Source organism: Notamacropus eugenii, chromosome 3 (genome assembly GCF_028372415.1).
Source record: "Notamacropus eugenii isolate mMacEug1 chromosome 3, mMacEug1.pri_v2, whole genome shotgun sequence".
Taxonomy (NCBI): domain Eukaryota; kingdom Metazoa; phylum Chordata; class Mammalia; order Diprotodontia; family Macropodidae; genus Notamacropus; species Notamacropus eugenii.
In genome coordinates, this window is record NC_092874.1 from 199,321,973 (window position 1) to 199,336,293 (window position 14,321).

Consider the following 14,321-nt stretch of genomic DNA (forward strand, 5'->3'; position numbering starts at 1 on the left):
GCCGTAGCAGTAGGTAGTAGGCACACGCAACAGTTGTCAAAAAACTTGAAACAATAAAGCAGTAGCCTCCCAAAGTTACAGGTGGGAAAATTACAAGCTCTCACATCTGTAATTTTGCTTTGTTAGTGCTCCATAAAACCATAAAGAGCCATAAAAAATGCGAGCTATGACTAAAATTATTATTAGCATTTTCTCTGTCAAAAGACAGAGTGTGTCAGCAAGAGGATGTTTTGGGTACTCTTATAAATATGAGGGTTTTTTTCCCAGTCATCAGACAGGCTGGCATTACCATTAATACGTACATTCACTTGACAAGAACACACACTCCAAAATGGGAAGGAAAGAAAAGATTTTTGAAACCAGTAGGTTAAATCCCCTCATCACATAATTTGAGGGTCAGATGGGCCAAAATGATCATCCAGTCCAACCTTCTGATTTTAACAGATGTAGGAGATGTTAAGCAGTTTGGCCAGGATTATGTAGCTAATTCATGGCACAAGCAGGGCTAGGACTATGGTCTCTGGATTCCCAACCCAGCATTTTTTCTGCTACACCTCACAGACAAGTCAAAACATAATAAAAGGAAATGAATCTGGAAATTGTTATGAAAATCCACTGAAACGACGGGATAGAAATGCAGACAAGGCGTCCAAGAGGAGACTGGTCCAGGTTAACTCATTAATGGTTAATATGTTCCAAGAACGAGGCTTGAGTTCTGACACAGAAGATTTCCTGACATACAGAATAAACATCTTCAGTGACACCACATTTGAGACTTTGTTCTGTGTCATTGACGATGTCTCCCTAAGAGAGAGCATGAGCTCACCTTACCCTGGGCTAGCCCATTAACACTAACCAGAATAATTACTGGCCAGTTTTGGAGCCTCTGGACTATGCAACTTTGGACTCTGTCTTTTAAAAGAGGAGACAGACATGACAAGAAGCAGAGATGAAGTCGGATCATACACAGACTCCATTTCTACGGGAAAGAAGCCTGCTCCAACCCTTTGGGCAATGATGTGAATCAGGGAGCCCCAGGAAAGGAGTGAACCATGTGTTCCCAGAGAAGGCACTGGACAGATGCAGAAATAAAACAGGGGGAAGGGGTTCCTGGGTCAAAGCAGGAGCTGCAGGTACCAGAGCCAAGAGACAGCAATGGAGGAGTTTCTGAACAGAGAAATCCTAGGGCCAAACTGAGACACTGAAAAGGAGTTACAGGAAAATGCTACGCTCTTAAAAGAAGTCTCTTGGAAGAAAGCAAGTCTTCAGTACTCAGGGGAATAGGGATTGACTGAATAGTCTCAAACGCTTTTCCTTTTCAGAGAAGCTTCAATCCAAAGGTTCTATCAGGAGTCTAATGGTGATATACAGCCTAGAAGTGGTAGTCCACCATGGAAAGGAAGAGAGTTGTTTTGATTGCTTATGAGCATTGGTCCAAGTCTTTCCATTTTCTGCTGGGCAAAGTAAAGCCTGTCCCACATACATATGTCAGGAGCCTGAATACTTATAGCTATACTTTCCACATCACAAGGGTTATGGTGCCCCCACAAACTGGAATTTGGTCCTCCCTTTGTACAGTAGAAGTCTAAATTTTTTCTTCTTCTTTTATGGGGTGTTTACAGAGCCATATTATAAAATTTGGGTTGATATTATACAATACTATGCATTTGATGCATTTCTGAGTTTCTAAACATTCTATGTCATCTGTGACTTATACAAAATTCCCAAAAAACTCACCCTGAATTTTCTTCTGCAGACCCACAATATGGTAAGTTGAGATATGGAAGAGATAACTGTATATGGGAATTAAAGACCCTTGACCTCTTTTGTAGCATTTCAGACAGCACCATCATCATAATAAAAGCATTTCTGTAGTACTTTAAGGCTTGCCAAGTGCTTCATAAATAATTACCTCATTCTACCCTCACAACAACCCTGGGGAGAAGGTATTATTTTATTCCTATTTTACGTATGAGGAAACTAAGGCACACAGAGGTTAAGTGACTTGCCCAGGGTTACAGCTAATATCAGTATGGGGATTGGGGAGGGGGACTCCTGGATAGAAGCAGAAGAATGGGATTTGTGAAGTCTAAGTAAATCTGAGTGTTTTCATTCAGAGCTACCAACTGCATAAGAATAAATACAATATAAACATTAAAATAAAAAAGGAGAACTTGCAAGTATGTCTGGAGCACTGCCCAGTGGGAAAGGACACGTACCTAGCTAACTGCTCACTGATTTTCAATTCACTTCATAAACATGTATTTGCTCTTGGTTGAGGTGGTGCAGGGCTGGGAAGGGGAGGGAGATTAGTTAGACAATATGATCCTCTGTTAACTTCATTTTTAAGCAATTTAAATAGTGGGCCTCAAGACCTGATATTTCCCATAGGGACAGCTAGGTGCCGGACCTGGAGTCTGGAAGACTCATATTCCTAACATGAAATCCAGCTTCAGATCCTTACTAGCTGCGTGACCCTAGGCAAGTCCTTTCATCCTGTTTGCCTTATTTTCCTCAACTGTAAAATAAGCTGGAGGGAAATAGCAATCCACGCCAGTATCTTTGCCAAGAAAACCCCAAATGGGGTCACAACGAGTCAGACATGACGGAAAGCAACTGAACCACATTTCCTACACACGATGACTATTACCATGAGAAGGTGTGGATGGGGTGCCATCTGTTCAGCTGGAGGGGATTACCCACATTAATGAAATCATTGATTCACTGGATTATTGATAAAAGCAACAGTCACAGGCACACTATAGTACAGCAGCATAGCTGAGGAGGAGGGGGGGCCAGGGAACAATATGCCATCTCCCACCAAATAGAAACCAAGGAAAAAAAGAAGTCTCAGGAGGAGGAGAAGATTATGGACTCCCAAACTAACAGGTCTGTTAGAAGGAGTCATTCATTTAATCTTTTGCCAAATGTCTTTTGTAAATAATTTATGTTTACAAAACAGTATTGACAGATGTGAGAGAGAGAGACAACAGAAAGAATACTCAGAAGTAATCTCTCCCTAAAGAAATTAGCATCCATCTAACATCCCAAGAATATAAATGTACATATTATTTAAGGCAGGGAAAAAACCATTTATTTTCTCACCTGCTCCCAAATAAAAGAAAATTCTGACCAGAAAAGATGGCTTAAATTTCTATTAACACTCTTTTCTAAAGCCCAGCTGACCTTTACCAACAACTCAAAATGTTAATCCCCATATTTCAATAAGCACTGTCAAATGTAGGTTTCCATCAAGTATTTTCATATTCTTTCTTCGCTTTTCTTTTAAAAATATTTTTATTATGAACTTGACAGTTAAACATGAATATTTCCATGTACAAAAAAAGGACAAAAGTAAAACTGCATAAGACACCATGAATTTGCCATATTTTATGTAGCTCCTTTTTAAAAATAATCAAAGTCTAACATGCTAGTATCAACACTATCCATGTCTCAGTCCATTTCTGAACCTCCTTCATCTTCTATGTATTTTTAAAACACGTTTGACACTCATTTCTTTTCTTTTTTTTTCTTTATCACTATCACTAAGCTCAACTTCCCTCTGGAATATACTCCCCTCAAACAGCAAATTACTCAAGGAAGACAAATTTGTACTGTATAAGTCATATCTCAAAATGCACATCTCATTCTGACCCTTTAAGCCCATCATCACCCCGCCAAGGGATGGTGAATATGTTTTATCATCATTCTTCTGGGGTTATGACTGACTAGTCACTGCACTGACCAGAATTCTTAAGTCTAATCTAATAAATACTTGTTGATTACTGATTGAATCCAACCCAAGTTGGCTGATTCCATGTACAATTTTTATCCCCTACTATATCACTTGTTTCCCTGATGGATGCTTTATTTGCTTAAGCTCCACTTTACTTAACCCAATCTCACATTATTTCCTTTACTTCAAAAGACTTGACTTTTCCATTCTCTATTTCCATTTCAGAGCAGAGGACCTGAAGTGCTCTCAGAATAATCTAGAGAGGCTGGTTATTTTCTGCAAGAGAAGGAACATAAAAATAAGACGCCCTTTACATTGTGATGAGTATAGCTTCTAACTATATCAAAATCTTTCATTAGCTGAATTCTACTATGAAGAATAGTCATCGTTCAGCCTACAGAGTAGGTAGGCATAGGGAACAAACTTCACAAACCTTAAAAGGTTTTACATTTCAATTCATGAATGAACTAGCCTGTATTGGCCTCTACAGTAAAAAGTGGGATAAATATGCCATCATAAAGTGAATTTTAGTACTGCAAGATCACATTTTTGGTTTAACATTCTTGGACAAAATTGCGTTGAATGGATTCACCCAAACGTATGTGTAAAACCCCATAACCCCATAGAACCAAGAAAGAACCCTTATATAGGGGTAGCCAATTCAGACCAATGACTAAAACATTTCAAAAGAACAAAGAAGATGATACCAGCAGTACTGCTCTATTTAGAGCTGGAAAACCTGTATCCTCAATAGCTGTTTTGTGTAGCTCTGCAGCAAGTGAGAGATTTCCTCACTAAGCCAGACCAAGGCACCTTCCTTTCCTATTTAGTAAACACAGCAAATGGGATGGATCTGTGATCATGTTTCCTCTTCCTTAAAACGTTCAATATGCAACAGACAGAAAAGGAAGGTGTAAAGCTAGACATTTTAGTTGTCTTGATTCAGATTTCCACAGAATTAGGCGAAAAGCTAATTTTTAAAACAAACCAGCAAATCTCTGTAGCTAAAGCATAGCTAGCACCTTTTAATTTAAAACAAATAAAAAAAGGCTTTTTAAAGACTAGGTTTCCCTATTTCACCCAGGCTGGAAGTGGTACTCATGGGCCTGGTCCTACCCCAATCATCCAGAGAGCTTTAATCTATTCTGTTTTTCCAAACTGGGCAGGTTCACCTCTCCCTATGCAACTCCCCTGCCCATTCTCAGTGGCTCATCATATTAACATCAAACTTAGTACAGTCACCTGATCAGCTTAGCCTACTCCAGCTTAGATCCCCTGAGTCAAGTTATCGGACAACCTCTGCTTTCCTGGCAGCTGAGATTACACCCATCGGTCATAAGGCCCAGCAAAAATTATTGTAATAAAGCTGAAAAGCTTAAATGTAGAGAACAACTGAGAAAATGTACCTCCCTCCCCTTCACTTCAGAGGTGGGGGGGGCTATACAATTGCATATATGATATACTACACCTACCCAGTCCATGAGTTGATTGGTGTTAGTAAACTGCTTCACATCCTCCCCATATACACCTTTTCCACTTAGAAGGGATGGCTTGCTGAGTAGGGATGGAAAAGGAGGCAAAGGGACGGGGGTGGAGGGGAAGGGGAGAGAAATATATGCAGACATTCATGCAATGTTAAAAAAAGACACCAATTAAAAATTTAAATTAAACACTAAGTTGTTCAGTACAACCTTAACAAACTTTCTCATAACTTGCAAATTGAGAATTGTAAATACTATGAAAAGGCTGCATAACTAGCCTAATGCTGCAAAGAACATTTTATGAAGTGATGTCAAGACAGATAGGATGTCAGGTGTGACACCAAACATGGACTTTAGTCAAAGACTAATTAGGCAGACCTGCAGGGCTAATCTGTGGTTCCCATGACACGGAAGACTCTCTGGAGGGTCTGATATGGGTTAATCAACTGCCATCAAGTCTAAATGAAAACATTAGGAAAAGAAAAATTGAGAGGGAGGAAAGGAGCAGAAAGAAAATGAGAATACATATGGAACAGAGTGTAAGAGATGAAGAATGGTTTTCTGGAAAGACTTACATGAACTGATGCAAACTGAGGTGAGCTGAACCAGGACAACCAGCACACTGTAACAGCAGCACTGTTCAATGATCAACTGTGAACGACTTAGCTATTCTCAGCAGTACAATGATCCAAGACAGCTCCAAAGGACTGTGCTATCTACCTCCAGAGAAAGGACTGATGGAGTCTGAATGCAGATCAAAGCATCAATGTGCTTTGTTTTTCCTTTACTTATTTTTCTTGCTTTTTGTTATCTATGTTTTCTTTCACAACATAACTAATACGGAAATGTTTTACATGGCTGTACGTGCACAACTTTCATCAAACTGCTTGCCTTCTTAATGAGGGGTAAGAGAGAAAGGGTGGGAGAGACTTTGAACTCGGAGGCTGTAAAAAATTTAAGTTAAATTGTTTTTACACGTCATTAGAAAAAGAATACCAAGTTGTTTTTTTTAAAAAAAAAAAAAAAGATGGTTTTAATAGATTAACATGAAAAGAAGCAGCAGTTGTAAGAATTATGGATTAGGGATAAAGAGACCAAAAAGTTATGAGTTGTACCACCCTAAATCCTGCCCTCCTAGTCTGGGAAGATAAGCAACATCATGCATAGTTCTACAATCCTTGGAATTCAAATATCTGCATCCACAAGGCACTGTGCAGCAATGTATATGCATGTCTCCAGGGACAGAAAAACCAAACCCTATTCCACAAACAATAAATCCCTGACCTCAAGAAGCTTACCTAGTGGGGAGGGAAGGGCAGAGTTAAATAGGCACAATAACTTAGAATCACAGAATTGGAAGGGATACTTCTCCGGTGATTTAATCTAACTATTCTCAAAAGAAACCTCAACTCTTAACATACTTAACAAGACCTCCAGGTCTTCAAGATAATTTAAGGAAGGAGAGAGGCTCAAACACATGGAAGTTGGAGTGGGGAAGGTTTGTTTCTGGGACAGCTGGGGGAGATTGGGTAATCAGGAAAAAACTTCAAATGGTTGGTAACCCTCAAGCCTTGAATGAAATCAGGCCATCTAAGAAGTCACGAAGAGAGAGTCATTGCAAATACTGACCAAGTCTTTTGCTCAATCAAATTGAATACTTAAAAAACAAAGTTCAATTATTATTTATTACCTCTCTACTTCTCAGTTGGCTGGGTGACCACACAGCGGAGAGGTATCATGGTGGACTGGAAAGAACACTGGGTTTTGGACCTGGAATCAAAGCCTGAGCTCTACTATGTACTACTTAGTGTGACCTCACACAAATCACAACCTCTTCTGGGTCTTCATTTCTTCATCAGTAAAGTGAGGGAGTTGGCCTAACATTATCTCTATCTTTCCAGCTCTTTATCTATGACTCTATGTGGTCAGCTATAGGAAATCCACGCAAGCCTACTCAAGTGGTCTCTGAAATATTCTTAATTACCTTTTTTTTCTTTTTGGGTAAATGCACTATGTGCAATCTTCTCTTTTTTAATATATTATGAAAAGTTATTCCGAGTGCCTTAAAAAATCATTTTGCCTACAGCACAGATTTCTTCCATAGGTACCTGGTCAGTTGCCACTGTACTACAACATTTCATTTCTCACATGTCACTGCTACTTCCTCACCTTGTACATCAGATCCTGAGGTCGTAGGGTCCACATATGAGACAAATCCACCACTGTCAATGATGAAAAGACATCAGCAGGAAGATGCAGGAATACTTTTTATATCTAATGTGTGACCACTGTTCAATTTACAGTTTGATCTGCAAATGCTCCTGGGGCAGACAGATAAACAGGAAGATAGGTAGACAGGTAAATAAGAGAGAAAAGAAGAGAAAGAGAGAGAGAGAGGTGGACGGATGGATAGATCGCTCAATCAAACAGTTATTAAGCACCTACTATGGGTACAAAAACAAGACAATCTCTACCCTCTTACATTCAGATGGGAAGGAAAAAAAATATAGGGAGAAGGAGCTGAAAAAGGGAGAAGAGGAAGAGAATAGGATACCCATAGCGGGAGAGGGGAAGGCAGCTGTGGAGGTGGAGCCAACCAGAAAGTGAGCTGGGAGTGAAATCAGGAACAAGGTTGGGGTTCCTCCAAATATGGCCATCCCAGCCGGAGTCTCCCTCACTAATGATGGGAGAAGGCCTCAGGGCAGAGTCATCCATAGGTGGACAAGAAAGCTGGTGGGGAGGTGAAACCCACCAGGGAATGAACTGAAAGTGAGCTAGGATGATTTTAAAATACCTGAAACTTCTCCAAGCTTCCTGCAGGTAGTTACTCTTCACTGGTGTGAAGAGTCCTCCAGACCTCCATCCATAGTCTCCTAGCATCTTTTTTTGTGACATTTCACAGATGAGCCTGTGTTCCAGATCAGTGGTGCCCTCGAAGCCCACGTCTCTCTGCTTCACCAAGAAATGAAGCATTTGCTAGTAGAAGCTAGTTAGTTATGGGCTCTTTCTGTGATAGTCTGAGTCAGTAGCTTTACTTTTTCCCAGATTTCAGTCAACAGCTTAAACAGGTCAGACTAAAGGCAATATAATTTTACACAATGTCTTCTCATCCTTATCCTTTCTTCTAATTTTCCTCCCCTGAAGATCTGTGCCAACCAGCCAATAAACTGAATGCAAAGACAGCTGATTCTAAAATGTCTGCCACTAGTCATTTCCTATTAGGACTTTTTATAATTATGTCTGGTGTTCACAACAACTAGCAATTTCCTAATCTTTTCTTAAGAAAAGCAGTCTATGAGACTTCAGCTACTTTTATGTCTTCAAGCCCAAACTCCATTTTCCAAAATGTTGTCACCATCTTCCTCCAGGGCTCATTTTTACACTCAAGACAGTTACTAAGCATTAACATCTATATTCATTTAATCTGCAGGCTTCTGTTAAGATCCACATCTTCTTTAAAGGATGCTGCACCAAGAAATGCCATCATCTTCATAGCTGTCTTCATCATGAGTATCACAAGGAAAGATGATCAAGCACTCCAAAAAATGACATTTACTTTTTCTCAATACAAACTAGTAGATACAGAGCAAAGGATCATTCAATGCAACTTCTGCCATTCCCCATCATTTCCTCTAAACTAAGCAGTGTGGGAAAATAGAACACCAACTCTGGAGCCACAGAACTTGGGGGCAGCTGGTGGTACTGCGGACAAAGTGCCAGGTCTGGAGTCAGGAAGACTTGAGTTCATATCTGGCCTCAGACACTTTATTAGCTATTTAACCCTGGGCAAGTCATTTAACCTCTGTTTGCCTCAGTTTCCTGATCTGTAAAATGGGGATAATAATGGTACCTCCCTCCCAGGGTTGTTGTGAGGGCCAAATGAAAAAGAGGGAGAAAAAGAGAGAGAGAGAGAGAGAATTTAGAGCACTTAGTACAGCGCCTGGCACATAGTAGGCACTACATAAATGCTTATTCTCTTCTTTTCCCAACTCTAAGTCTTTTACCCTGTGTGACCTTATAGACATGTTATTTAAGCTTCCTGTTTCTATTTCCTTATCTGTAAAATGAGACGTTTCAACTGCCATCTCTGAGGTCTCTTTCAGATCTAGATCTGTACTCTTATGACCGTAAAGACTCCTCCAGATATTTTCTCCCTTTTTTGGACGGGACTTTTCATTTTATTGGTATGAGAAACTCCAAAGTGAGGAAACTCCCTCACTCAATGAGGAGTAGCAGCTACTTAGCATGCAGAATAGATAGCTGCCTGGGCCCCTGAAAGGTCAGATAACCGAGTCGCCCAGTCAGTATGTGAATCCACACTCACCCAGTCAGTATGTCAAAGTCAGTACTTTCTAAAACCCAGGTCTTCCTGATTTCCTGGCCAGCTCTAACCACTCCTCCACACTGACTCCCTAAAAGGTTTTCTTGGGACTTCTGTCATTAGCCATTTCCAGGAAAAGTACATATTTCTCAGTTCCACTTTAATATTTCATTTGCATTTAAATTATCTTTATACTAATGGAGTATATCATGAAGATGGGAACAGTATCTTTTAGAAGGGCAGAAATTCTTAGATACACCTGCTAGTTCAATAATGCAGGTCATATTCAAACATAAAATTGCTGCCTATATCCACAGGGAATCTATTATGCCACTGATGAAGCCACTCTGGGGCAAAACTAACGTGTTATCCTTCCTATGACACCAGTGATTTGTAGAGTAAATCAGTACCCCTGAGTCAAAAAATGGACCACTGCCTCTTGGCATTCTTCCATGACCCCTCAGAGAATTGCCTACAAGCAGGTATGTCAGGCTATTAGACCCAAAGAGAGTGACCCAACATGGCCTGAGCTCATCCACTCCCAGACTAGAAGCCTCGTCAGTTCTCCACCCTAGTTTGACCAACCTAATGCTTAAGAGAAGACTCAATGCCCTAACTATAACTTCCCAAGAACATATCCTATGCTAAGATGTTTTCCTAATAAAAACAGCAAGCACGTATACAGTACTTTAAGCTTTACAAAACACTTTGCAATTATCTCATTTGATCTTCACAACAACCCTGGGAGGCAGGTGCTATTATTATCCTCAGTTTTACAGGTAAGGGAAACTGAGACTGATTGATAGAGGATGACTTACCCAGAATTACCCAGCTAGTAAGGCTAGATCTGATGTCAGGTCTTTCTCAATCTAGTTCTAATACTCTATCCACTGTACCACCTAGCTACCTTAACTTCATTGGCAGTGTGGATTGTCTTCTACTTTTTACCATCAAATTCATTCTTGATGGGCATCATGAAATTGCCTCTAGCAAAACATAATCATCTCACTTACCACTCTTCCAAATCCCCACCTCAATGGCTACTCCACCAACTCAGAAGAAACCCCCTTGTACAATATGGATAGACACCCTCCCATGGACTTCCTGATTACTACACTTAAATGGTATCAGATCCCACTTTGCCCTGTGGCCCATGAAGCCGAGTCTATTCTTCAACTCAGGCAGCTGAAGATATGTCTCTCCCATTTCTTCCTTGCTAAACTAGTAAATGAGGCCCAGCCAAATTTTAACACCCTGGCAGGCTCTCCCATCACTAAAGCAGAGGAAGGGATTACTTTCATCACAAAGCATTCACCATCCTTCTTACAGAGGCTCAAGGCCTCATCCAATGTGTCCCATTAATATTAACTTCAGTGCCTTGAACCATTCAAGACTACCACTACTTCCTTTCCTTTCCCTCCAGAGGTTATTTGCTTTCCAAAAGGCTGCTTAAGACTGCTGAGCAGGAAGGTTGAGCCTTTCTGGCTCTTTAAGGGCCTAACAACCCAGTCACAGAACCTCATAATATCAAAGCTTTCACACTGGTGACCTGTACCATTAACCACATGGTGGAGGTAAAGGATCTCGGGGAGGTGAATACATGCTGTGGCCTGGACAGTTTATAGTTTATATGGCTGATCCAGTTTAGCCTCTTTCAGTAAGCATTTTAGAGAAAGGCAGGGTGTATTTATATGCAAGAGTCGTTTCACTCCATTAGCTGAGGACAATTGTATTAGCCATGAGTCTGAGTTCCCATGTTACTTAATTGCTGCACTGCTGTGTTAACGAAGTAAGGAAGGAGTTTGGCAAGAGAGTACATCACTTTCACATACAGATATTTGTGGTTTTATCTTTCCTTTTGCCAGCTTGCCTTTCTGTTTCAATTGCCAACCATCTGCCTTTGAACAATCAAAGTTGGAGCAGATAGATTTTATTTGGAGGATAAAATGCTTTGCACACATTCTACAAAAGCATTTTCATATACTAATGTTTAAGGCATTTGCGATTTAAGTGTCTCAGGGGATTTACTTTGAATGAGGATTTAGTTCTTTCCAATTGGAAAGTATATGGCAAAAATAAAAAACTCATGTTCACTTCTTTCCATAGATTTATAGGGTTTCTTAACCTAGAGTCTGTGAACTATTATTATCATTAATTGTATTTTAATATAATTGGTTTCTTTTGTGATTTGATGTATGTTATTTTATGTATTTAAAAACATTATTCTGAAAAAGAGTCTACATATAGGCTTCACCAGACTGCCAAAGGCCCATATAACACAAAAAAGGTTAAGAATCAATACCATATGAGGATATGGTAGAGTGAAACATAGTAACATGGAAGAATGAAAAATATGCAAGATTTGGAGTCAAAGAACTTTGGTTCTAATTACGCCTCTGCTCCTTACTACCTGTGTGATGACCCTGGATAAAAATAATTTAATTTCTCTGGCTCTTACATGCTTATCTATAAAACGAAGGAGGTAGAGTAGATAGCTTCTAAGTTCCCTTCTAGCTTCAAGTATGTTACCTTATAAAAAAAAGATTCTATACAAAAAAATAGTAAAATTAGGGACTGAATGACTAGACTCAAGAAATAATCATTAATGATTTGATGTCTACTTAAAGGATGTCTCTGTTGGACTACTCCAAGAATGTATACTTGGTCCTGTGTTGTCAAATTAACAGACATATATTAAGTATCTCTTATGTGCCAGGCGCTAAGCTAGGTACTGGGGATGTAAAGGGATCATCCCTGACAGCAAAAATTCCAGTTTCTACAATTCAAATGGCAGTATAGTTGGCACGTTTATCAGACTTGCAGATGACAAAGCTAGAAGGGATAGTTAACCTACTGGATGGCAGAAATAAAATTCAACAGAGATAATTACAAAGTCTTAAACGTGGGTTCCAAAAAAATCAACTTCATGGATCCAAGATGGAAGAGGTACAATTAAAAATCAATCAAAAAATTTCAGAGTTTCAAGGGGATGTCACTCTACAAACCTACAACATAATAAGGCTGTCAAAACAACTGCATTTGGAGAGCATCATTTCCACCACTAGGAAGGTGATTGTCTCTGTATACTTGTCAGATGGTGCATGGAATATTTTGTTCAGTTCTGGGCACCATTGTCTGGAAGAACTAGAATAAATTTGAGAGTGTTTATAGTAGGCCTTCTAGCATGGTGACGGGTCTTATGACCCTGCCATATCACAACCAGCTGAAGGAACTGTATTTGTTTGATCAGTTATTCAAATGAGATATTGCAAACATTGCAAATCTTAAAGCATTCTATAAATGCCAGCTATTATCATCGTTATGATCATCATCATGTTTAATGCAGAGAAGAAAAGATTCATTGGGGAAATGATCTCTTCAAGTATTTAAAGAGCTGTCATCTGGAAAAATGATTACTTATTCCACCAGAACTAAGAGTTATAGTTGGGAGGAAGCAGATTTAGCCTTGATTTAAGGAAAAACTCCCAAACCTTTAGAGTTGAGGAAGTAGAAGAATGGTCTACCTGGTCAGATAGTAGCTTCTGTCCTTCACTACAGGTCTTCATACAAAGACTAGATGATCACTTGTTGGGTATGCTGAACAGGTCCTTTTTGATTTTCAGATTCTGTGACTAAAAATGAATCCTAGGGCACACAAGATGGGAAATGGGTGGGAGATGATGAAAGTATTATTTTTCATAAAGTAAATTTCACCAACTATTTTTCAAGCACAAATGAGTTTGAAACCCAAGATATTTACAATTCTGTATGTATAGCCATTTCTATAGAACAGTGAAAGAACCACTGAATATCAAAGAGAGAAGAGATCTAAGGTCATCTAGTCTGACACCCTTTCTTTTCAGATAAGGACACAGGCTGACTTGCACAAGTTCTCCCTCTCAGCCTATCAGCTCTAAAACTACATAATTAAATAATGTGGAGCTAGAATATTAGTAATGGAAAGGACTTCAGGGATCATCCACTTCAACGCCTTCCATTGTACAACAGAATAAACTGAGGCCTAGAAAGATTAAGCCACTGTACAAGGTTACACAGCTACTCAGTTCTCTTGCAGAACAGAACATGTTCTAGGTGATTCTGAGTCAGGATGGGAAACTCTCATTTCCTCCTTCAATAGGAAAGAACTCCAGAGTTTGTTCACAAAAGGGGAGGAAAAATGTTCTAACATTTCGAGAGAGTAAAATAAAATCTTATCAAATGCCTTAAGAAACTCTCACTTTTATCTCTCAGAATTCAGCTAAGAGAATTGAGGTTGGAAGATTTAGAAGAGCAACTGTCCTATCTCTTAGTGGGGAAAAAAAATGATTTTACATAAGAGAGTTCTTCCTTCCCCTCTCCCCACTCCCAAGAGCACCATTAGGCCTAAGGGAAAATATGTATATCTTGATCCTTAGTTTTTCTTCTCTCTTTTGGGACTGGTCTCCCTAGCCCAAACCCATTTCAGCACAGTAGTTTTAACCAACTTTGTTTTTTAACCATAATAGTCAGAACCCATAGAAAAAAATTTTAATGATTTTAGGAATAAAATTTTAAAAGCACATAAATGTCATTTTGGATGACTTCTGCATAGCACTTGAAAGTTTACAAAGTACTTTCCCCCTATAAGAACCCTAAAAGACAGCACAAAATGTTATCCCCATTTTATAGACGAGAGAATCATTCTCAGGAGAGTTATGAAATATGACCAAACAATGTACCCAAGTGTATAACCACTTGGCTACTTAACAAAGTCCTTCAACCTCCCACATGTTGGTATTACCTC

At 39.4% G+C, this 14,321-nt stretch overlaps 1 protein-coding gene across 3 annotated transcripts in view; it reads right to left on the reverse strand.

Moving 5' to 3' along the window:
- ETV6 (ETS variant transcription factor 6) overlaps positions 1 to 14,321 on the reverse strand; it is a 322,433-nt gene that overhangs the window by 261,937 nt on the left and 46,175 nt on the right. Inside the window, exon 2 of one of the 3 annotated variants that reach the window (XM_072653929.1) lies at positions 13,063 to 13,183. The exons of the other annotated variants lie outside the window; for them this stretch is intronic. Coding sequence (XP_072510030.1) covers positions 13,063 to 13,104 — 42 coding nt within the window. The 5' untranslated portion in view covers positions 13,105 to 13,183. The remainder of the gene's footprint in view (positions 1 to 13,062; positions 13,184 to 14,321) is intronic. 3 annotated transcript variants of the gene reach the window in all.